Source organism: Electrophorus electricus, chromosome 7 (assembly GCF_013358815.1).
Source record: "Electrophorus electricus isolate fEleEle1 chromosome 7, fEleEle1.pri, whole genome shotgun sequence".
Classification (NCBI taxonomy): domain Eukaryota; kingdom Metazoa; phylum Chordata; class Actinopteri; order Gymnotiformes; family Gymnotidae; genus Electrophorus; species Electrophorus electricus.
This window is the reverse complement of record NC_049541.1, coordinates 12427255-12451821: the sequence shown is the minus strand read 5'-3', so window position 1 is coordinate 12451821 and position 24567 is coordinate 12427255. Positions and strand designations below refer to the sequence as shown.

General features: G+C 44.9%; 1 protein-coding gene across 2 annotated transcripts in view; it reads right to left on the bottom strand.

Annotated features, from left to right (window-relative positions):
- Nucleotides 1-898: 898 nt before the first annotated feature.
- Nucleotides 899-24567, bottom strand: part of LOC113580181 (proton myo-inositol cotransporter) — a 45276-nt gene continuing 21607 nt past the window's right edge. For both annotated transcript variants that reach the window (XM_035527776.1, XM_035527775.1), the window contains 7 exons: nucleotides 15761-15869; nucleotides 6052-6215; nucleotides 5508-5628; nucleotides 4239-4364; nucleotides 3794-3912; nucleotides 3264-3416; nucleotides 899-2803 (listed from right to left, as the gene is read on the bottom strand). In XM_035527776.1, coding sequence (XP_035383669.1) covers nucleotides 2577-2803; nucleotides 3264-3416; nucleotides 3794-3912; nucleotides 4239-4364; nucleotides 5508-5628; nucleotides 6052-6215; nucleotides 15761-15869 — 1019 coding nt within the window. In that variant the 3' untranslated portion in view covers nucleotides 899-2576. The remainder of the gene's footprint in view (nucleotides 2804-3263; nucleotides 3417-3793; nucleotides 3913-4238; nucleotides 4365-5507; nucleotides 5629-6051; nucleotides 6216-15760; nucleotides 15870-24567) is intronic.

The window sequence follows — 24567 nt, the reverse complement described above, 5'->3', positions numbered from 1 at the left end:
TAAAGCTAATTCCACTTCAGCTTCTTGTGACGCTTTAGTACAGGATTCCCTTTTAAAAGCACACAGGATGAATATTTCAACTGCACTCACAGCTCCTGTTCAGCAATGTGGTATGTGTAATGGACAAACTCCTACCACTAGGAGGCAGACTGGTTACAGCAATAAAAGTCTCCTGAATGATACTCAGTGTACTCCATCAGAAAGGGATAAAGTGACGTGGAACACGCCCTGGAAAATGCTACCCACAAGAGAGACCAAACAGCAGGCACCGAAAGCAATCACAGGACAAGAAAGTTCGTGTACACTCAAAAACCAAGCATTCATCAAGAAACGGCTCTTATTCCCATTGAACTCCCACGTCAGTACCCCAGGTATTAATAACGAACCTCCTGTGAAAGTGTATGAAACATTTTTTTGCAAACTTAAAATGACTAATGGGAACATGAGCAATTTTAATCATGTCTTATGATCATGCCATTTGAATGTGGAAACTTGCTCAAGATTGAAAATAGCGCAAGTTGTGTTTTCCCTCGGCAGAATCGGAGGAGAATTTATCAGAGAGAGGAGGAAGGTGTGAAGGTCACAAGCAGGGGAGTGCAAATGCAGACCCCACTAGGAGTGCCGTGGGCACAGAGGAAGTCACAGGTGACTTTGGTGCTGAGAGTGATGCTAGCTGGGTCTCCGAGGAGAGGGAAACTCTTCATGAAATCGCAAACATTCTGCTGATGCTGAAGTATAGAAATAAGCATGCATGAAAGACATCAGGCGGTGACTCACCCCTTCTCCCTGTGTTGGGAGTTAGCATCTGCTGCAGATCTACATTTTCAGAAAGTATGGAAAATCTTGTCAAGATGGCTTCTTGTGGAATATGTATTTACTGTACAGAACAACACCAAAGTCTTGGTTGAAACGATTTATTGTTTAAAATGTCATGAATATATTTAGTTTTATAGAATACAAATCTAGCAAAACATTTAGCGCAACATTAATCAAATTGACTGTACAACACTCCATATATTTGTATTCACTAGGTTTGCATTGCCTGTAGAAACACTTTTTAGATAATAAACGTAATAATTACACATAGAAAAAATGCACTAGAAACAATAGATGTATCTCTTCAAAGTAACACAATAGTTTGTCAGCTCTGAGAATCCTTCATTGTCAAGTACATTCAAAAACATGAAAAAACTGGCAGAAATGTATTTTACTTTATTTATCTTCTCATCTTAATGCCATAATCAGAAGCATTATGAGCATACCTGATTAAAAAGACACTAACATATCATTGGTCCACAGTGTGTCTCTCCCTTTGGGGAAACTCAGTATACTCTGATGGTAAACAAGAACACACAATCATGTATCTGTTTGTGCTAACAGTTAGGAAAAACACATAATACATAAAGGCTAGATGTGTGTAATCACGTCACCCGCCATCAAACAGCTTATCTTTAAAAAAAAAAATTACTTGTGTTAGTTTGCTTGATATTGTCGCTTTTACACTGTCTATCGACTGCTTTGTTACACACACAGCCACAACAAGTCAGCTTGGCACAAACCTAAATGTACCTGACTACCAAGGTGTATACTCACAGCAGTACAATATTAAACATAACATCGTATATAATGCTACTTCTTGAAACAAATATTCCCACTTTGTTACATGGACAAGAGCTATTTAATGCAATGCCATTTGTACATACGGCTATGGAGGAAGACCCAAAAAGAAAACGAAAAAAAGGTAAACCTCAATTTCATATTAGCACAATGGGACATGATCTGTTGAAAGAGACAAGTTGATGAAAATATGGTTGGAATAGAATATAAGGGAGGTCACTGCACACTATTAAACTATAAACTGTCTTGGGCAATCTAAAATACTCTCCAAGCTCAAAACATATCAGCTCACCCTAATATGCTAAAACCTACCTGTGATGATGAGGCTGTCTTGAACTGAAGCCAAAGACAAAAGACATGGTTACAACCCATATGTAGTATGTTCCAAGTTTTAAGTGCCTTAACATTTGCAAAAGACACATCTACACCCAGCTCACCATAGAACACATTTCAGTTATCACATCCTCTGAAAATTATCCATGGATTACATTTGACTCTAACTATGCTTACAGAAATGAACTCCACACTGTTGCAAAATGTTTGCCAGATAGCTTAGCATGTCCACCCATACATAAGACTGACATTTGACTGAAGTTTTGTACAGCAAATATCTCGTACTATGGGAATAAGCACAAAAATGGTGACACAACATCTGTCAGTACTACAGATCTCGGTGTACTCGAAAACTCAGCCAAAAGTTGGGAACTACATGTGAGTGTATGCTTGTGTGCATGTGTCTGTACTTGGGTGAGCTCTGCATGCCAACTCCGTTTTCCTTCAAGCAACGTGGGCAACTGTATGCGTAGGATGCAACCTGACTGGCACAGACGGACCTATCGGGGTCGGGTAGGGGTGAGGCTGAAGACTGAGGCTGATTCTCTCTCCGCCCTCCTCACCAGCCCTGTATCGGGGGCCAGATCGAGGATTCACAGGGGCGCTCTCTGAGCTACACAGTGCAGTTACTCAACGTCTGAGGCATCATTGTCTGATAGGTGGTAATTTGACCCTTTGACCCTGATGTACTCCACCTGCCGGCCCTCGTCTGAGTCTGAGGCACCGCAGGAGCACAGACGGCTCTCAAACAGTGACTCGATCTCCTCCAGCCGGCGGCCTTTGGTCTCTGGGAGACAACCGTAAATGAAGAAGACACCCAGTAGAGCCAAGCTCGAGTAGAGAAAGAATGCACCTGGAAGATAAAAAAAATTCACTCCATACTGGGAATGGAGACTTTTAAGCCCAAACTAAATAGTGTTCTCAAAACACTTATCTACAAAAACAGAACCATTTAGCATAAAAATATTCTCTAATACGTAATATGGGACTGAATAATAAGCTGTTTTTAATCTTGTGTAAATCCAAAATGTAATAACATTGCGTTAAAAAACTACAGGTTTTAATTTTCTTCATTAGGTTGAGCTACAGTGATTAAATAAATGTACACAGTGCAAGGGTGTTATTTAAGACTACGTATGTGCATAGTAAGTTCATTTATTTTTGTTATTTTTAAAGTAGTAAATGATGTAATATATAACATCCCCCAAAATGTATACTTTGTTTCTACCCTTATGAAGACTAGGTCAGTAAGGGCAGTTAACGGTGCTGGCAATGGTGTCCTGTGATGCTGTCGGTTACAGCTCTAACTGTACCGTAGTAGGTGAGGTACTGTGCTACATGAAGGAAGGTGAGGGACACCAGCACGTTGAAGGTCCAGTTCACGCCTGCTGAGCAGGCATTGCCTGTGCTTCTGGCCCACAGAGGGTAAATCTCAGAATTGATAGTCCATGGCATTGAGCCCATTCCTGAAAATACAATAACAGCCTATTGCAACACGTAATCAGAATTCCACAAAACATATTGAAGTAAGCATTAAATAATAAATTAATAGTACCGATGCGGCAACACTTGCTGGCCGAAAAAATTATTCTGAAAAAATATTGACTGATACTGGTGAAGTTCAACGGTTCTGCTTTCATCACTTTTGGTTAAACTTGCATACGGTTACATTTCATGTACATAAAGTTAAAAATACTTTCAATAATAATTCAACTATTTTTATTTTTCCATGTTGATTTATATTATGCACTCTTATCCAACCTAGTAGTTCCTAGCAGTTAAAGTGAAGCAGCAGGGTAGTTTACTGATTCTGGCCTTTGTCTTTTGCTTTTGCTCCTCTTACCTGGAGCAAAGAAAGCCAAGTAGAGGATAAGTCCCAGGAGCACCAGCCAAGAGAAGGACGTCGGGCAGAAATTATAAGCCCAAAGATTGGGATCTGCTGCCTCGGTTGAGTTAGAGCACCTGTAGCACAATTGAAGCATGTATCAGTATCTACAGTACGCTTACAGCCACGCGAGTGCAAGTTTCTTCAGCTGCTACTCTGAAAACATCACGGATCTAACTGCACGACAGTAGCACAATGCAACTTAGCAAAAACAGGAGATATCTATGGCAAGCGGAATGGGTCCTTCTACTTAAAAAATAAATCTGCATCCAATAGCACACCTCCGGCATCAGCGTGTGGTGCTGTGACATACTGTGGAGTCATAGGGAGCGAACTCAGCAGCAACGCACGCTGGATAACAAAATGTCACGCCTGCTCACATAGCTGCCTGAATATGACTCACCTGCCCCACGAGGCTCTGTCGCTGGAGGCCAGGTTGACTGGCACGCAGGAGGAGGCGAACACAGCGGTGCTGTTCTGCTGGTAGCAGAAGCCGCAGCGTGGGTCCAGCATACACGGCTCGCACGACCTGGAGTACCGGGCCAAAGAGCGGCACTGAGCATAAGACAAGCCCTCGCTTTTAGGAAGGCTTTGAACCCCACGCGCCCATGCCCTCCACCGCAATCAAGAGTCATTTCTTTTCACAAGCATGCACACTCCGCGAAACGAGTTGGCTTACTTTGGGAGAGAAAAAAAATACAACAGTGACAAGTCATGTATGTTAAATAACTGTACTGAGCGTACAGTGTACTATATACAAATAGGTTTCAGGTATTTACAGGGGAGATCTGCTTTTCAGAACTGCATTAAAGAGAATGCCGTGTGTGCACAAATTGGCTCGTTGGTGCGACGACAGCGAGGTCATTCCGCCCCCATTATGCTATAATGAATCTGCGCTGTCTCATCAGATAGCCGCACGAGGTGATCTTGAGCACAGGTATGAGAGCCAAATGGGACATGGAAGAGCAGGCACCCGCTCCAATACACAGAAGCTCGGGGTCGCAAGGTCATCCGCGTGGCAGTGCCTTTATTGCAGTGGCGTTACGGAGAGCACGCTGGCCCGCGTGAACCCTGCATCACGGAGGCTCCGATGGCCATTAGGCGCAAGCCTTCACTACAGCCGTGGAGCTGAGGATAAGGTCTGTTTATATTCAGATTGATGGCTGCCGGTAGCAAGCATGTTGTAGCAAAATAAAACAAATCTCTTAAGGTAGGAGGGCTGATTAATCTGCATTTGTTTTGAGCTGTGAATTATTCATAAATGAGGCTTTATCTTGACAAGCCATACCTTTCCAGTCTCAGCCTAGCACCAGCACCCCTGAGACCCGGTGTCATTTCATCATGCCTTGATTAGATGCGGTTGTATTATAATGCACTAAATACAAGCATTTGCTGTCAGTGTTCTATTCATGTGAATTTGAGCTTGCAAACATGGAATCCTAATTGACAATTAAAGGCCCTAGTCCAGAGCAAGGTTTGTTTTGTTTTTTTTTCTCAGAAAAAAATGCCCCGAGAAGACATTCCCGTTTCCAAGTATGTCTTTGAGAGATGGAATGAGTCTGACAGCTTGTTCCTTTGTTCCCATCTAATTCGGAACCCGAGCCTCAGAGTGGCACCAGCGCAGCCATGCAGCACCACCGTGTAGCTCTGAAGAATGGCAGAGAACACTCACAGGTAGGAGGTGCAGCTGGAGTTGGCCAGAGAGGGCTCGCTGGGGTGCAGGGTGACAGGGGGAGAATGTTGCGCTGACAGCAGGAAGCCCACAGCCAGGAGGCACAGACTCACACAAGTGCCTACAGACGCAGAGACACACAGAGAGATCACAGTGTGAAGCAGGCACCGTGCATTGAGACGACAACAGCTAATCATAACAGATCTTAACACTGCAAGGACTGCCTGTGGGTCCAGACTTCTATTCCATACTATTTGTGTTAGGGTTAACGTGGTTACTGAATAACTCACAGTATCACATGAGTAATATAGCCTAAGATTAAACTAATAAACCTGGAGTGAGATGAATGCAAATGCAGTCCAATCTCCGATCGGCAAACAGCTGCTCTCTCTCGCACTCATACTTTCTCACAGCTGCTTGTCTCCTAGCTAATCGCCAAGGCTTCTGCTTAGTTTCACAGTTGCTTAGCAATGTGACAACGTTTTCGATCTACTGCACATCTCTGACCTGCAAAGCTAAATTCACGGCAGGCGTTTGTCCTCACCAATGATGCTGCCCAGAGTCAGTCTGCGTCTGCCCACCCTCTCCACCAGCCACACGCCCAGCAGAGTGAACGCAAAGTTGGTGAACGTGGTCACCGAGGCCAGCCAGATGGCCAGCTTGTCATCCTGCACTCCGGACATCTGCAGAATGGTGGCACTGTAGTACCTGCGGGGAGACGAGACGCGGCGCGCTCGAGTGAAAGCCGTCACGGCCGCACCTGTTGGGAAGGGCTGCCCGGCGGCCGCGTGATTGAAGAACAGTGAGGAAGGTCAAGGAACCCATGTTAAATGGTGAGGAATGGAGATGAGATGATGGGAATAAATCTGGCATTTAACGTGGATGTTTGCGCGTCTGTGGTTGTGGTTGAACTAAAGCATTATACAATAACAAATACGAACATTTTTCATTTAAAAATGTAAAAATTGTTGCATGTAATTTCCATTATGCTTATCTGCTAAAATTACATAACATTTTATCAAAATACATAATTTTATCATATAATAAAATATTAGATCATTACAGTCAAATCATATTCAGTTTAACACCAGACAATTAAAAAAAAAGATTTTAAAATGTTTCTTTCTACCTGCAGGTCTGCAGTCCCAGATATTTTAAACTGAAAGGGAAAGAGAATAAGCTTTTCTCTAATGAGAGAGATGGTCCTCCACTGCCTCTCCCCTATATGTCTAACCAATCAGATCCACTTCAAGCCAAGTGTTAGCCAATCAGGCTGTGGGCGTGCAATCAAACTCAGGAACCTCCATCACGCTGATGTCGCCCCATCCCTGTTAATTAAAGTGCCCTCTTCACAGTATCCAGCAGGCACACTTCAAACTGATCACCCGTTAGAACTGACAGCGACCTAAAATATCTTGCTTTCGGTATTGATGGGCCCATGCTTTTCCCAGTCCTGACTAGCAGAGCCCAGGATGCCATGGGAAATGAGAGGGGATCTCAAGAGGCTCAGTGGATGTCTTTACAGTGCGCGCGCCCACACACACACACACACACACACACACACACACACACACCTGCTGCTGCTCTCCTATGATGTTATCTTGTGACGATGAAATAAGTAGCAGGGTAAGTAGCAGGTTAAGTGTGGAAAAAATCAATGAGTAACATTTTCATATGCTTGAAAAAAAAAGAAAAATGCTCATTAAGACTCATGAATTCATTTTGCATGTGCATTTAATTTCCAGTCCTTCAGAAAGACATGTGGTCCAAGTATATACCCTTTCTTTATCCAAAATCAATAATACTAGCCAAACAACTTCTCTGTTTTTTTCTCCTCTTTGCATAATTCTTTTTAAATGTATTTTGGATTTCAGATGTTGTTCATAGTTGAAATAATTGGCCTTTACTTTGAACCTCCTCCGATGTCATCACTATATTTTAAGGCATATCATTATATCTTAAGATATCTTCGTGCGCTCTCTGGAAGCATCAGGCCAAATGTGGATGTACATCTGCGTCTACAGCACGTTAATGCTGCCTTTTCAGCCTCCAAAAGCCAAACCTGGAGCACAGGAAACAAACTGAGAAGTACCGTACATTCGAAGTGCGGCAGCCTCCGAAGCAGCTGAATGCACTAAATCTATGGCCTCAGCATGCCAAACGAGGCGCCATGCAGTGAGCTCAAATATCAAAGATTAAAAGGAAACAAACGAGGCTGATTTGAACCTCCCCCCACGGCGGAACTCCCATTCAGAGAGCCATGAATTTCAGAGCGCCTTGCTCGGGTTTCAGCTGGAGAGCGAGCCCAATCGAGACGGAAGATCTGCGCCCGGTAAGTCACCTGCGCTCACGGCAGCCCCTGCCAACTGCCGGGCGGGGGGCGGGGGGGCGCAAGACTCTGTCGTTGGGTGGCCAACGATCTCTGGACTTTGATCTCTGGACAGCGCAGATTCGGCACTGTTAGGTGGGAGACACGGCACAAGCCCAGGCAGACCTGCATGCTGCAGCACTGGGACTGGAGAGACCTGAAACAGGGCGAGGAGGAGGCATGGGTAAAGGAAGATGTCTCCATGAAAAAGCCTTGCTGCAGGGATCTTCTGTCCTCTGTGTTTGTTTTGTGCTCTTTTGTGTCTAAGGTGCATGAGGCAGAACGCCACTCTTGCCCCGATAATCTCAATTAGAGCAGCTGTTAAATTTGCCTGCAGGACGAGGGCTCTGTTCAAACAATCTGAAGAGGAAACTCGCCACTTTTAATGGCTGTGGATTCGGAGAAGAGAGAGGGAGAGACAGATGGGTGGGAGGGAGTGAGAGAGAGGATGGAGTGAGTCTTGGAACCATGCAGCGTAGCCGGTAGGGTTAGGCTGAGACCAGTACTAAACACGGGTTAGCTCACTGCCTGAAGTTACGACAGCATGTGAGCTTTTTGCAGGAGCTGCAACACATCACCTGTTGCTCTCTGATGTGTGTGTGTTTTAAAGAAAGATGAAAGCACAGTCTGCACTGAAAGACCAATTGGCAGGCCCTTTGGTCTGATGAGATGAGCTTGTCTGAGGAGCGGTTGTATGAGACGTTGTGTTTGTTTACAACATAGCATTCATCCGTTTGACTCTTCTCACCATAACCACAAAGTTCCCAGGAAGGCAGCTCCATCTGTGTTGGGTCATGTCACCATATTACTTGAACATAAAGCAATAAAGTGCCAGCTTTTACTTATTACTATTTCCCGTTTACAACTCCAATCTTCTCGACCGCTGGACAGCTTTCAAACAGCAAAGAGCCACCTACTGTTTTTAAAAAATTATGAATGTACTAAGTTTTCCATTGATTTTGGGTGTTTCTCCAAATCACAAAGTGTTAAAACAACTAGAATGCTGTGATGTGACCCTTATTAAACCTCTTAGAGAGAGGAGAGAGCAGGAGACACAGAGAATTATTGAGCTGTGGGTTTAAAACCTCGTCTCCTGATCCTGAGGGTCAGAATACTGTCAGATCAAACTTCTTCCTGAAGAAAAAAACCTTTTTAATTGGCTGCCCCACATGCCCACAGTAGACTGGCTAAACATCACAGGTTGGAGTTAGAGGGGGTGCAGGTGTCCATTAGGAACGTCAGCAGCATGTGAAGGATCTATCGACCTTTATTATGGCTGCTGTTTTCCTGCTTGGCCTCAGCCTGTGGGGAGGTAGACAGACCTGCACCACTCTACTCATGTAAGCCAGGGGCCGGCGCACCTTCAGACACAGTTTCCTCGCACATCACCAGGCTGCTTTTCTGCTTAGCAAGCGAACGAAGAAGGAAAGAGACTGAAGAGGCCAACATGGATCATATGAACGTGAACAATTTCTTACACTGGTCTTGTTTAAAGAATGTTTAAAGTAAAGAAGTGAGCCAGGCTGCCTGACTACATCTTAGACTACAGCACGGACTACAGCTTGGACTACAGCTTGGACTACAGCCCGGGCTACAGCAAGGACTACAGCCCGGACTACAGCCCGGACTACAGCCCGGACTACAGCCCAGACTACTGCTCGGACTACAGCAAGGACTACAGCCCGGACTACACCTTGGACTACAGCCCGGACTACAGCAAGGACTACAGCCCAGACTTTAGCAAGGACTACAGCAAGGACTACAGCCCGGACTACAGCCCAGACTACTGCTTGGACTACAGCAAGGACTACAGCCCAGACTACATCTTGGACTACAGCCCGGACTACAGCCCGGACTACTGCTCGTACTACTGCTCGGACTACAGCATGGACTACAGCCCGGACTACAGCTTGGGCTACAGCTTGGGCTACAGCCCGAACTACAGCTCGGACTTCAGATTGGACTACAGCTTGGACTACAGTCCAGACTACAGCTCGGACTACAGCTTGGACTACAGCCTGGACTACAGCTTGAAGATGGTCGTGGCATAAGAAATGGCCCTAGCACAGATCCCGGGCTGTGGCAGGAGAGACGATCCTGGCTCATGGCCGGCATCGGTAACAGGAGGAAAGCCACGTGGATGTGGTGCGGCACGTTGCCTTCACACCCTGCCTTGTCAACGTGAGGGGATGAGACAGCAGAGTCTGCCAGAAGACAGGAAAACGAGAGAGTGCATGTGAGAGAGAGAGAGCGAGGCAGGGTGAGAGAAAGACAAAGACAGAATGGAAGGGAGAATGTGTGAAAGGGTGAAAGGGCGGTTAAGACATCAGAGGGTGTGGGAGAGTGTCTGGATGAGACAGAAAAGCCTATTAAAAGCCTTTGGCTGGGACATGCAGTCGGGCGTGGTTCATGTGTACCCAGGCAGTTAGGAGATCCCACTGAAGAAGACCATACACTGCTCTAAAGGAGGCTTTTGAACCATACCTCTCTCTTTTTCTTTCTTTCTTTGTCCGTCTGTCTGAGCTGGACAGGGACAAGTTGTGTGGTGCTGTGATTTGGGCCTGCGGCATATGGCTTGTGTTTATGGCACAGTGGTGGCGTCTGCCCAGCGTCTGGTACAGAGTGTTCTGTGGTGGAGAGAGCTTGTGCTGGCACCGGCAAACTCCCCCTCACCCACCTCCCTCGCCTCGGGCCACCGGCCTTGGAGCTGGCTACCCACACTGCCACTCAGAGGAGCTTCGCAGAAAACCTCCCTGAACGTACGGCAGAGCAAGAGATAGAGAACCATTTGGTTCCTATGTGCGTCTGTCTCTCAGTCTCTCTCTCTCTCTCTCTCTCTCTCTCTCTCTCTCTCTTTCTCTCTCTCTCTCACACACACACACACACACAGGCACAAACCCAATAAAGACTGGGCCAAGCAATTTCGAGAATCCCAATGAGTCATAATGGACCATGCCTTTGGTGGAGGGGGGTTATTAGCATGAAATGTCATGATGACCACGTGTGCGTGTGTGTGCACCAGGGTGCATGTGTGCGTGAGTCTGTGTGCATGATTAATAGTGTCCCCATATGCTCAAAGAGACAATTCAACCGCTCTCCCCTGAATGCACCTTTCCAGCATTCTTGAGTTTCACAAGCATGACCAGCGGTGAAGGAGGAAAGGCCTTGAGAATCACTCCGTCTTTTATTCATCTGTTTTCCTCTCTACAGCAGAGGCCAAAGGTTACATGCAAGGGATTGATTTATTTAGAGGTGGTTAGCGAATGAGCATGCGACTGCTGTGAAAAGGTTTTCTAACCAAGATGGAAGGTATTCTAACAGTGATAGCTAACATCTCAGCAGACAGCTGCTCTACGGAGGTGCAGTTAAATAAAAAGATTTTATGATTCACGCCAGCAGATCAGTGGTGACGCGGCTGCATATTATAGCATGTGTTAATTATCATCACAGCATTGGATGTTACAAACAAATGATGATTTGTGTGTGGTGAGCATTCTGACCAATCACATTCCAGAAGAGTATTCTGTGTTTGTTTTGATAAATGACAGCATTCACATGATCCAATAAATGTAAATAATTTCGTTATAATAGTTTTGGTCCATTTAAAATCAAGTGTGGCTTAACATTGCAATATGTTCCCTTGCTAGAGTGATAATTAATTATTTTTACTGCCAAGACAGCTTGAGTAATCCAGGTGTAGGGCTAGAAGAATGGTCTAGAGATATAAAGAGTGAATGAATGTGGGAACTCCAAGTGAACATGTAACATAAAACAAAGAGAGAAAGAGAGAGATGAAAGAGAGAGACAGATAGAGAGAGCGCATGAAAGAAGGAGAGGCAGAGCGAGTAGTTCCCCTATGGGAACTGACCCATTTCTCTAATGAAAGCGAATGAGCACAGCACCACACACAGATGCTACAGAGTACCACAGAGACCAACAGTAATCTGGACCTATTTCACTAAGATCATGCACACACACACGCGCACACACACACACACACGTACACACGCACACACACACCCATCCACAATACACAACGGCTGACCGAGCCGATGCTACACTAGCACAAACACATCACACAAACACACAGAAAGTGTGAAAGTGTGCGATTTAAAGCCCTGGGTGAGAACTGGTACCTCCATCCAGTGGAATTTCCAGCTCCCACAAAGCAGGCTCCCGTTATAGTTCTCGACGGAGATACCAGTGCTTGCCTTGGCACACACATATGGCTCCGTGCTGATAACAGTGCAGCAGAAAGCTGGGGGGAAACGCAACCGCGAATGGCTGGCCAGGATAACCAGACCCAGTGTGCACAATAATAGTCCGAAGTGAGCTGGCTCAGGGCCCGAGCTACTAGGGGAACCCGGACCACACCGGCTAACCAGCAGCAAGGCTCTTAGCACAGAGCATCTGCCTTTTCTGAACAAACTCCAGTTGCAGATGTCTCCATCTGTTTTTGCAGTAAGGACTAATCACCTTATCCTTAATATAGAATAAAAATGCCAAGACCACACACACACACACACACACACACACACACACACAAACACACACACACGCACACACTCACTCACACACACACACACACACACACACACACACACACACACACACACACACACACACACACACACACACATACACACACACACACACACACAATTGTCCAATAGCAGTGTAATAAATACAATTATTAAATGTAAGATTTGTTTAAGTATAGTACTTTGTATTCTTAACATATATAAAGGGATTTTTTTTATATTTACTCAAGCAGTTTGAAAAGTAGCTGAATGGAATTGGAGGAAGTTGCTTGCAGTTCTTTTCAACTGCTAATACACTAAAATTGATTCTCCAAATACAATTCTTCAAAGCCTTACTTCAGATGCCATACTGTTTTTGCAGAACTTTAGACACAATGTCCTGAAACATATTCAGAGATTTGTTAAACACTTTTCATTTCTCGAAACCCAAGTGTTACCGCAAAGCACTTAACCTCATGCTGTCTTACAGAAAGCACTGCCACTAAAACACTGAACCCCTGTACCTTCAGTGCGGCACACACGCCACACCCCTGTGATTATCTAAACAAAAACCAGCTGAAGTTTCTACACATTGCTCTAAATGTCAAATAAACCAATGTGGGGACTGTTATGCTCAGCGAATTCCTGAAGAGGCCAAACTCTTGTGTTTGGTAAAATGGAGCTCAACAACCAGCCAAACCAAGGAAGAGGAAGAAGTGGGTGTGTGGAGGTCAAAGGGTACGAAGAACACGGGGACAACAGTGACATCAGACTACAGATGACATCAGAGAACTGATTATTGACTATGTACTGGTTCATGGCATGACCATGACTCCATCCAAATCTAGGCTGCTTCCCAGTGGCCCCCATAATCAGGCCATTCAGAGAACGACACTGGGACAGCCAGAGCAGCCTTATGTGATCATCTGATATAACATCAGTTTCCATTGGAGTGTTGAAGCCAATGAGTGGTTTGACAATAACGCTAGATTCACTGATTTGTTCCTTCCACCTTATTCTGCGTTCCTCAACCCTACTGTGGAGTGTTTCTTTGCATCGCAGTGGGAGGCGTGTTGCAAACATCTGTATGAAAGAGAACATCTGCTTCACGCGATGGCTTGTAATGAGTGGATTCACCACAGCAAGTGATATTTCTCACGCTGTCCTAGAAAAGACAGCATATGATATGAAGGAGGCCCTGTTTCACCAAACACCAAACACTGATGCTGTCCGAGCACGTAAAGCAGAATGTATCTGTAATATACACTCTTTGCATTGTACCTTTTTTTTTTTTTTTTTCTGAAGTAAGGGGTTCATTTGCATATGTTCATTTATATATGTTGAATAGAAGTGTCATGCTTACATTTGCATTGTTTTGTCTACATTGTCAATTTACTTTATACAGGTATATTTCCCTGTTTATTAATACATTTAATTAAGGGTTGCAGTTGATAACATCAGAACATCTGCTTTGTCTACAAGAAGGCAGAAGTAATGTTTATATATTTGATGGCTGTTTGTGTGTTGATGTTGATGAAAAGGTTTCATTTTGAGCAAAGATTCCACGGATTTGACTGTTATGTTTTCACAGAGCACAGAGTTGGAGTTTAGATTTGTGTTTAGGGTTCTGAAAAAAAGGTGATGTGATTACAGAAAATGTTTTGGCAACGGAATTAATAAATGGCACCAAAATCATAAACAGAATTTACTGTACTTTGAAGACACTACACAAAACAACACACATATGCACAAATGCAAACACGCGCACACACACACACACAATTACACCCATCCACAATGCACAACGGCTGACTGAGCCGATGCCACACTAGCACGAACACAAACACGTCAAAAGCTTCGCCGTACTTTAGAGCCGACCCTGCGCTGTTGGCCTGGGGGGCGCCAATTAGCAGGTGCTGCCGGACAGACGAGGACAATAAAAAGGCAGTTGGGCAGCGGGGCTAACGGCTTGGGAGGGAATTAGGAGAGAGGAGTGCAAGTGGTTTGTAGCGCGCGGCCGTCAGTCCGTGAGTACATGAAAGCAGCGCTAGAGCCTAATTACACGGGCCACTCTGAACTCGCCCTCAGCCACCATCGCCTCTGTAAGATAAGCTGCCTGTCTGCTGATAAGGGGAGACCCACTGTGCCTTCCTCCAAATGAGGACTAGGAACAGAACAGCTGTGCTACTGTTGTCCTTATGGGCCATTTATGCATGATTCAGGCTACCCAGGCACTGTTGAGTCAGCAAGGAAAGGAACAATGAATCAACAAGAGAGACAGAACGAAAGAAAGAAACAGAAGGACAGAGAGAAAAGGACAGTAAGCAAGAGAGGCAGTGTGAGACAGCATCAGACAGGAAGCTTGGACTGCCATCTAGCACTAGGGGAAATGTAATCTTTAGATAACATTTATAGCTTTCCGCACAGAGAACAGAGGGAGGCCGTGCCCTGCGACGGCTCATCAAACACACCCCCAGTTGACACCTCTGAGCGACATTCCTAACAGACAGCAGGTCTGCAGACGGCCCCTGGAGAACCTCCTGACATATCAGCTTGTCTCACGGAGAGACAGCTGAGCTCGACTGCAACTGTGTCTCCACATGGCTCTTCGCATCTGACACCCTCTAGGCACTTAGAAAAGAACTGTGAGGAAACAGCGAGCTCCTCATAAGTTCTCATAAGTTCACCCCAAACTACTGCTGGTGCTGACATGATGTACAGCTTAATATGTCCGATGTGTGTGTTTCTGGGTGTCGCATAATAGTAGCATAATACTATCCTGACCGTGAACTGTGATATGTTGTTTATTCCGGCCCAGCCAGACTGTCTAGCAGATGCGGCTTACGTTTGGTCGAGGCATGTGAGGGTCAGACTGCTGAGTACAACTGAGTCTTTTCAGAGGTCAGATAAGACCTTCTCACCATACAGAATGACAGCTGAGGCAGATTAAAAACAAGCACACACACACACACACACACACACACACACACACACACACACACACACACACATTCAAACGTGCGCACAAACACACTACTTTTTTTTGCTTTCCCTTAAATACAAACACTTTTTCCTGCTCCACGAGAGGTTGCCTAGCAACGGCACACATCCCAAGACTGTTTACGGTTTTTGAAAAGTAGCTCATCGTATAAGGTGGAGCAGCGAAATGAAGGGATTATGAAAATGAACGGGTGAAATATGAACCCGGCACAGCCTCCTACTTGTGTACATCTAGCCGCATACCTGTGAATGACCAACAATGTGTTTGCTCTGGGGCTAAAGTCTTTTCCGGAGTTCCCACCACACCCGCAATGTGTATATGTGTGTGTGAGTGTGTGTGTGAGAGAGTGTGGAGCGATGCCTACATGACCGTGTTGATGCCGGAGAGCTGCTGGAACATCTGGAGTCCACAGCCCACGATGAGAGCACGCCGTGCTGGAGGATGGGAGAGCATAGACCAAAGCACTGGCCGCCCTGATGGGAGAATCACACACACACACACACACACACACACACACCCACCCATACACAAACGGATGAAACATTTTGTGCTACTAATCTCAAAAACCTCTCCATCCAACATTTCCATTCCACATCTCCACAACTCACATATTAAAGATGCGCAAAGGTGGAGTTTAATAAGATGTAATATAATGCTACCACACCTCACCGTGGTTTTTAAAATCTACTTGCCGTACTTACTACCTACTAATTTATTCTGCTCATTACCATGTAAAGCCAGGTTTACTTTCACAGTACAGGACGAGGGCGTGGCTGTCGTCACCTCAGAGCAGCTGCAGCTGCTGACTTGGCTGCTTGGTGCCCCATGGAGACTAATTCAAGGCTAAGTGGTGCAAAAAAAGAAAGCCCATTTGCCTTTTAAAACTCTCACAAGCCCAAGCAGGTTTAGCTAAAAGTAAATGTTGTTTAAATGAAGGTTTTGTAAAGAAACCGTCCTCCAAGTTCGAGTCTTCCTGCACCACTTCTTTCTTTGCTTTAGTAATAATGCTGCTCAGAACTTCAACTCACTAATTCCCATTTCTTAAACACCAACCCGTAGTGCTGCAGGAATGTGTGCAATCTGTCTCACAATCCATACAGAGATTGAAGGTGGGAAATGTCACGTGTAGGGTGCCGTGCATTTTACGCATAAGCATGAAATGCTTAAATCCTCCTTTCCATAAAAAATCATGCTGAAAATTTAGCTGACAATGTCCATCTGAGGAGTTTTATCGCAAAGTAGGTCATTTTTGCCCAATCAACACGATGTCAGAAGTATTGTCTGCATCTGAAACATTTGCCAATGGTCAAAGGCTGGTCTGCGCAGTAGGCTGGGTGACAGCCGCTGTTCTAACTTCCATATGCCTCTCACAGCTTCCACGCTCATCTGCGTTGTGAAGGCGAGCCATCTGATAGCTGTGTTGGTAGTGCGAGCGGGCCATCACGGTTCAGCAGGGGCACTGCATTATGGGTAACAGCTGTGAGTGGGCGGCCCACGGCCCGTCCGGAACATCTTAAGCTTCCGGACTAGACCTGCAGAACAGGGACCTCAGAATGGGGCTGCAACACGGCAGATGGATTTGGATATGCTCGTTTTTCAAAAGAGGATCTCAAATGTAAATTAGGATCTCAGGGTGGAGGAGGGCTCACTGGGATTGAGAGTCAATCATTCCTCCATTCTGTCATTCCTTCATTCACCCAACAACAGCAGTGAGAAGTACGTTCTTCAAAACCCTTAGATGAAATGTGCTTTACAAAAATTTATTAAAATGCTGCACTCTATTGTGCAAATTCTAAGTTGTAGCTTGTATCATATCTGTCATCCTACACTTTTTTTTCCACATATGGACACTTAAGTCTTTCCCTGATTCATTATCAGTGCTTCCAATAGTCTGCTCCTTCATCTACACTATCTCCACCACATCGTCCATGAGGCGTGACTAGGAAAGGGGGTTACTGCAGTGCAGTACTTCCAGGTCCAAACTCCCATGTGGGAAACCCTGTAGCTCGGCAGAGCGATGCTGTCGGAGGCACCCAATAATGGCGTGCGTGGTGAGTGATGACTGGCCAGGCCCCGGCGACAGGTGCAATGGGCCCTCATTCAATTACTGCCCCAAACCCCAGCTTCATGAACTGCTGTGATACCGGCCGCCACTGGGACGGCTCTCGTAACGGAGCGGTAACTTTATTCCCCGGATGCGCGGTCGCTACCTCCCAACAACCCTTCCAGCGAGCGCGCATCTTAATCCAATCAGAGCGTGATATGACGTGGTACCCTTACACCTGTACTGCTGATCTGGGACCATCAGCATTCTCCTGCACTCTGTACTGGAGATAGGCTCCGGCTTGCGGCGTCTGGTCTGAGATCGATGCAGGAGGGCTGCTGGAGCAAGCGCAGTGATCCAAGAATGAGTGCTGTAGTCCTGCTTCCTTACAGTACACGCTCTAAATGTATAATTTCGTTTTCTGAAGATTTGCTCTCTTTCATCTCCATGGCAACCCCTCGCTACTGTTTTAATGCCGTGAGGGGTTTTTTATCTTGTCTGCTCAAATGCTTGGATGTCATAGGTACGGAGTTTATTAAACACAAGGCAACCGCTGTTTGAGATCAGAGCAGCAGCCCAGACAGCACTTGTAAATGTAACTGTCATTACTAATAAAAAAGTCTTGTTGTGCACCACTAAATTTAAGTGACATTTTTCTTTGCCATGAACTATGAAGCCATTCATATGTCCATGTTCTGTTCCTGACTGGTGCTATCTCTGAAGCCCAGTGTCATCTGCACTGGGTCTCATTCTGAATCCATTGTATACAGTAAAATCAAGTCCAGTGTGGATTGGTGCCTTTTAGCTCCAGGTCGACATTCTTCAGACAAGTACATAGGGGCAGCAGGTCACCCCATCATTACAGCAGGGCTTATAATGGCCATGTAATTCCTAGAATCAATACCCGACTATAAAGTTAACAGATGTTCAGTGTACAGATAATGAAGGGTACTCTAAGGGCAGCGCAATTACATCCATCAAGCTGTGTTTCAACTGCACGCGTGTTCGAGGCTGTGACCCCCACAGGGCGCTGGCGGCTTTATTTACGGCTCGTAATAAGAAGCTTCCCTGCTCTTGCGTTAACGCCACCACGGCGTCTGTCGCGGTGCGTGAGCCCCGGCTGGCTACGCACCCAAGACCGCCTCGCCTGCCTCGCGCACCTCACCTGCTCTGGGCTCAGAGGAGCTTCTTTCTGCTGTCTCTGCTCCCCGCAGAGGCTGCATGGATGTCCGAGGGCGCTCTGGGGGCCGCCGGTTGCTAGGATCCGCGAGTGAGCAATTGCGGACCAGGCAGACAGATGGACCCATGAGACGTATGCACTCTCTCTCTCTCACTCTCTCTCTCTCTCTCTCTCTCTCTCTCTCTCTCTCTCTCTATCCACCCCTCCCCCTAACCCCCAATTCCTTGTCTGGAAGCTTAATTTTCATTGCCAGGCTCTGGAAAATGCCACTCTTGTATAATGTCTTCCATTTATCTCATCTTATGGGTGAAACTACTAACACTATTTCTGACACTATATGACAGCAACACTATAAAGCCAAAAAACTACAAATCTGAAGTTCTCATTTTACCTTTACACAACGGACAATAGCACAACACCCCATCAGCCACCTTCATCTCAATATGGTTTTAAGACTCATGAATGAGATTTTATCGTTTGAACTCACCCAGCTGGATTCACCCACTCGCGTGGCTACGTATCATGTGATCACTCACAGCAGCTGATATCTGCACAAGTTCATGGACTGGGCAGCTAAATAAAATATGAACAGGAAGGGATGTGTGATGCTGGAAGTCAACTAGAAACCAGCGGAGAAGAAGGGAAGCAGAAGAAACACAAAAGAGAGGGAGATGGGACTCTAGCAATGTGCTTTGAATAGCACGACTAACAGCTATGACGGGTAAATATGACCACTACATGCTGGTTAATCGGAATGAAGCCAATAATGATAAGAATTTCATTCTTGGATCCCATTTACTCTAACCCTAACCCTTAATTAATTTTTGTTGTTGTTTGTTTTGTTTTTGGTTTTTTTACATTCTTCACATTTAGATTTTTTGTTATTAGCAGGAGGTTATTATACAAAATCACAAATAAATCTATGCTAAATCTATTTAACCTGTACATGTGTACCACTGTGAAATACTTACCTGCCAAAACCAAACAATTTTCAAAATAATGTATTCATATTTTATATAATTACATTTATATACAAATTCATTATTATGTTATATAAATGTTATATAATTACATTTTTTAATAATTGTTTTTATAATTATGCTAACATATTTTTTTAGACAATTTTATCAGATAGCAGAGACACAAACAACACATTGTCATAGTCATGCGTGTCTGAGTTCTTAAGAATCACTTCAAGCAGTCAACCATTGGAAAGTCACACACTCAACAATATGCAATTTGTTCAATGTGAACTTAGTCTTTCTTTCCTTATTAGCTTCGACTGTAGACCCCCGGGCACCTTGCAAAGGTGAGCTAATTCACTCAGCTGCGTGTACTCTCAGGTTACGCGCTGCATGTGTGATGTTAGATACAAAGCAATAAGAGCATGAAGCCACCAGCCGAATTATGGTTTGAGATGTTAAAATTTGAATCTAAAAGAAAAGAACCATTTGAAACACTTCTAGTCCACCTTCTTGTGCCTTCATCTGTGCTTAGATTTTCTGTGGCCCCCAAGAGATGGGGCTTGGAGGCGGAGCTTGGACGCTTGTGTAGCGAGAGGTGGTACTTGATCGAAAAGGTTGGAATACCGAAAGTTTGAGAAAGTTTGCTGCAAATAGTCCTCCGGGATATCCATTCAGCACATGCCGTTCATCAAGGCTGACCTTGCAGTCACATCCAGTCCATTATCTTTTCATCATGTTCTGTCATACCGCCCCAAAAAAGACAGACACCTGATTCAAGTATCCGTACAGCACAAAATTACACATTCAACAGCATTTCCCTCCCACCTGTAAGTGCCTCAGGATTTGGGCAGAATGAATGCAGCCCCGGGGAGAAGGCAGGCTTTCTAATCATGGTGCAGGAGCACTCCTATATTTGCCGAGCTGTGGGGGTGGGGGTGGAGGGCGTGCCCATAAGCACGGCGGCCCGGAACAAGATGGGGTTTCTGCTCTGTTCATTTCATATCAATAAGCATGAGGGGGAAAGAAACCTTGCTCGGCAAAATAACTCTCTTTTGCTCTTTTTCAATCCTATGAAATGAAAGTTTCGGGAGATGTCTTTTGTGTTCGTGCACGCAGGCACTTACGTGCATCTACACAGACACAAATACAGCCTCAAATACTGTCTTTCCCTCTCAAGTTCTTGTTGTCTGAGCTGGAGAATGAAGATGCAGTCACCTGTTCCTGCCTATTGCTTCTCATGACTTGCACTGTGACATGGCTTTACTTTTCACACAGTGCAGCACTGCTCTTGGAGCTGAACCCAGCAAGATGAGTAAAAGGCACAAGCCAATCAAGATTCCAGCCTCCGTCTGAAATAGGTTGCCAGACAACCTTCAGTCGCAGTACAATTGGAGATCCTAGACCAGAAATATGGATGTCTCTCCATGCACACAAATTTGGAGTTACACAACAACCTTGTGCCACGTTGAAAAGGACATGAACCACCCATGAATACTATACTTCTGGAAAATAGAGGATTGGAGTGCTGAACTTCAAATGGAGAAGAGATAACGTAGGTAAAGGTAACATTTTTAGGTTGTGCAGTGGTGGTTTTTACCAGCATGCAAACCACGCAAATGCGTGGGGCCCCGGAGATCAGAGGGGGACCTGCTGGACACCAGGGGATGGCTGACAAAATGAAACAACACTGAAGAGATACTGTAACATGCTAGCTAGCTAATCAGGTCTCTTTAACACAACCATAAAGCACTCATATCCCAGCAGTGCCAAGAAAGAAAGAAAATTAAGGGAAAGAAAACAGGTTCATTTCTGACAGCAGTAAGAATATAAGTAAAGCTTGTACAATTTGGGTAAATACTGTATTTTGCTGTACAAAATAAAATGTCTTTGATTAAGGCCCCCAGATATAACTTTGCTTAGGGCCCCAGAAATACCAAATCCACGCCTGAGGCTGTACATACTGCTTTGACTACAGAACAGGAATGTTTCACGATGTATGGATGTTCTTTAAGTGAGATGAAATAATAGTTTGCTTTTGACTCAAACAAACAAATAAATATATAAATACAGACATTGCCTAAATACAGATCTTGAGACTGATGTCACTGGAAACCGATAAATAAATTGGATATTTCATCAGCAAAGGTACAGAAAGCTAAATAATCAGGATCAAAATGGTACTCCAGCAATGTTTTAGATTTCGTATGAAATATGACTGTAAGAGCCTTAGAGCATAACATGCAAAGGGGAAATAATAAATAAACATCTGTTATGGCACTGGAGAAAATTGCTGCACAAACTGATTCAGTGGATGACAGCAGACACGGCAAACAAGGCTCTGTGTGTGGAGCATGATGAAGAGGGTCTGACTCACACTAAAGATCAGAGAGTCCTAACGGCCAGCGGGCAACAGAAATGAATAAGGGCATATCACCACGGCGCCTTGCAAAGAAAAACAGACAGTCTTTTCTGCGTGCTTAACAGTCATAAAGGTTTAAAAAGCTCTGGCCAGGAATGGACAAAACATTGTAACATTTCCTCTGCCTTGAGTGCTCAGAGAAAACCTGTTAAACAGATGAGCCGAACACTTTTGAGGGCCACAGTTATTATTACTGGTGAGTTAATAATAACTAGCAGTAAGCATGAGTACTGCATAATCAAATTGGGCCTCATGGTTACTGGTATTCTAGATCTTACTGGATCATTAAGTCTTTTGTTAAAGCAAAATTAGCTAAACATACCTCGGGTAGACCTACAAATTTCTGTATACCTTACATGCATTACATCAATGCGTGCAATCAGAGATCGACACTTGGATATGTACTGTGTTCTCTTAGCAAAGTATGAGTGATGGTTTTAGAGAATGAACCCTGAGTATCAGGTCACATCACAGCTGCATATAGCACCACAATAATTACTGAAAGCACACAACCGCAGAAACCACAGAGATGATCACCTGTTTCAGAGCCCTGACTCCTCCATTTAGCCTGCATGAGCCCGGCACCCATATACAGAGTGCAGTGCTTCAAACCACTGCCGCAAACCAAAGTGTCCCACAGTAAACCCAACCAGCCATTGTGATACCTATTTTCTCTTCCTCACACCTGACTGCCTGAGGCCCAGTCATGATGGAAGCTTCTGGTATGTATACCAGGGAGCAATGTCCCATTGCCAACAGCACCTTCATAAATGTCATCAAAGCAGCGGGATTAGCGGAGTGGAGCTCTGCGGCTCATGGGTCCTACCTCAGGATGAAAATCTCAGTAGTATACGCCTGATATGCTTATGTGTGCTTTTGAGCGTATGCATCCAAATGTGTGCAGGCAAGTGCCTGTGTGGTCACACAGGGGACGAGGGCGATTCAAGGAGCTGGTTAATTAACCACGTCTCCTCTAGCTGCGCTCCATCACGCAGCGAACCCCGCTAACACTCGTTTGGGTTTCACTCATTCACCACTGCAAGTGATTACCCACACACGGAGGCTAGGCGCAGCTTCTCACTAGATCCCCAAGGTAGCCGTCTGCCAACAGACAAATGATCGGGCACCCACTGCTAGGTCTATGCCCACCACCCACTTCATTAGAAACCTTTATTTCTTTCTTATTTGTTAGAAACACCTTGTAGGTGCACAATTAGAGACCTCAGTCCATCTGTTGACATGCATAATGGGTGTTAGTCATCTGCCAACTCTTTGTTAAGGGTCAGTTTCTGATCACAAGACTATCATTACTGCTCTGGCATACTGCTTAATCCTGTAAATAATATTTCTAGGACAGCCTTTTTTCACCTCAGAGACCATACTAATATATACATCATTACATAATGAAAACTAGAAGGCAAGGCATTTATCAGGATGGAGTACTATAATGCCTTACTACCTGGTTGTACCATTAAGTACAGAAACAAACTCAGGTTAGTTTAAAATGCAGCAGCTTGAGTTCTTACTAGAACTAGAAATTTGATATTACTCACAGCTTCGCTACGTTGCATTGGCTCCCAGTAAAATGTTGCACTGATTATAAAATACATCTAATGACCTGCAAAGCAATGAACAGTCTTGCCCCACAGTACCTTAACTATCTCCTGGTGCATTATGATCTGCCATGTCTGCCCTAAGGCCCTTTCTTAGTACCCAAAATAAGGAAATCTACCTCGGGGGCAAAGCTCCCACGCTATGGAATAATCTTCCTTTCAGTGTTTGAGACTCAGACACAGTCTCAATATTTAATGCTGGGATGAAAACCTATTTGTTTTGTCAGGAATTTTATTAAAAAAACCTCTCATCTTAGGTAAAGGTGTAGATCTGGGGTTCATGGGCATTGAACTTTATGGTAAACTGTGATGTTGCTGTCAATTCATGTCTTTTTGTCACTCACGTTTGTTGGCCAAGCGAGACATAGTGCTGATGTTCCAGGGAGCCCTAATGAATGTGTTACTTTCTGCCTCTATCCTTTTAACTGTGCTGCCAAAACTAGACCTGCCAGAGTACATCCTTGCATGGCATATGCACCTGTTTTGCACACTGTAGCATTTGAACATGTCTAATAATCTGTCCTCCATTCCTGCTGAGGAACATCTATTCCTGGTGTCATGTTGTTGAGCCTCGACCTGCTTCAGCTGCTGTGGCTCCTCCCACCTCCACCCCTGCCACCCACTTCTCCACCGCCATGGAGAGCTCTTCCTGGGTCCTTCCTGCACCAAGCTCATCGAACCCAGATTAGAACTTCTACGAACCCAAAATAGATTTCCATTGCCTACTTGTCCTTTTTACTTATTGTTTATATTTATGTATTGCATTTTGTTCTTCATTGTTTATATTCTTGCTGTTGTGGTGCCCGGTATGGACCAGATGAGGATGCTCAACCCCCCCCCTTTGAGTCTTCATTCTGCTCAAGGTTTCCTTGACACAGTCACCTCTGGCTTGCTGACTATCGGCTCTGACATCCGTAAATCTGCTTTGTGACAACAGCTGTATAAACGAC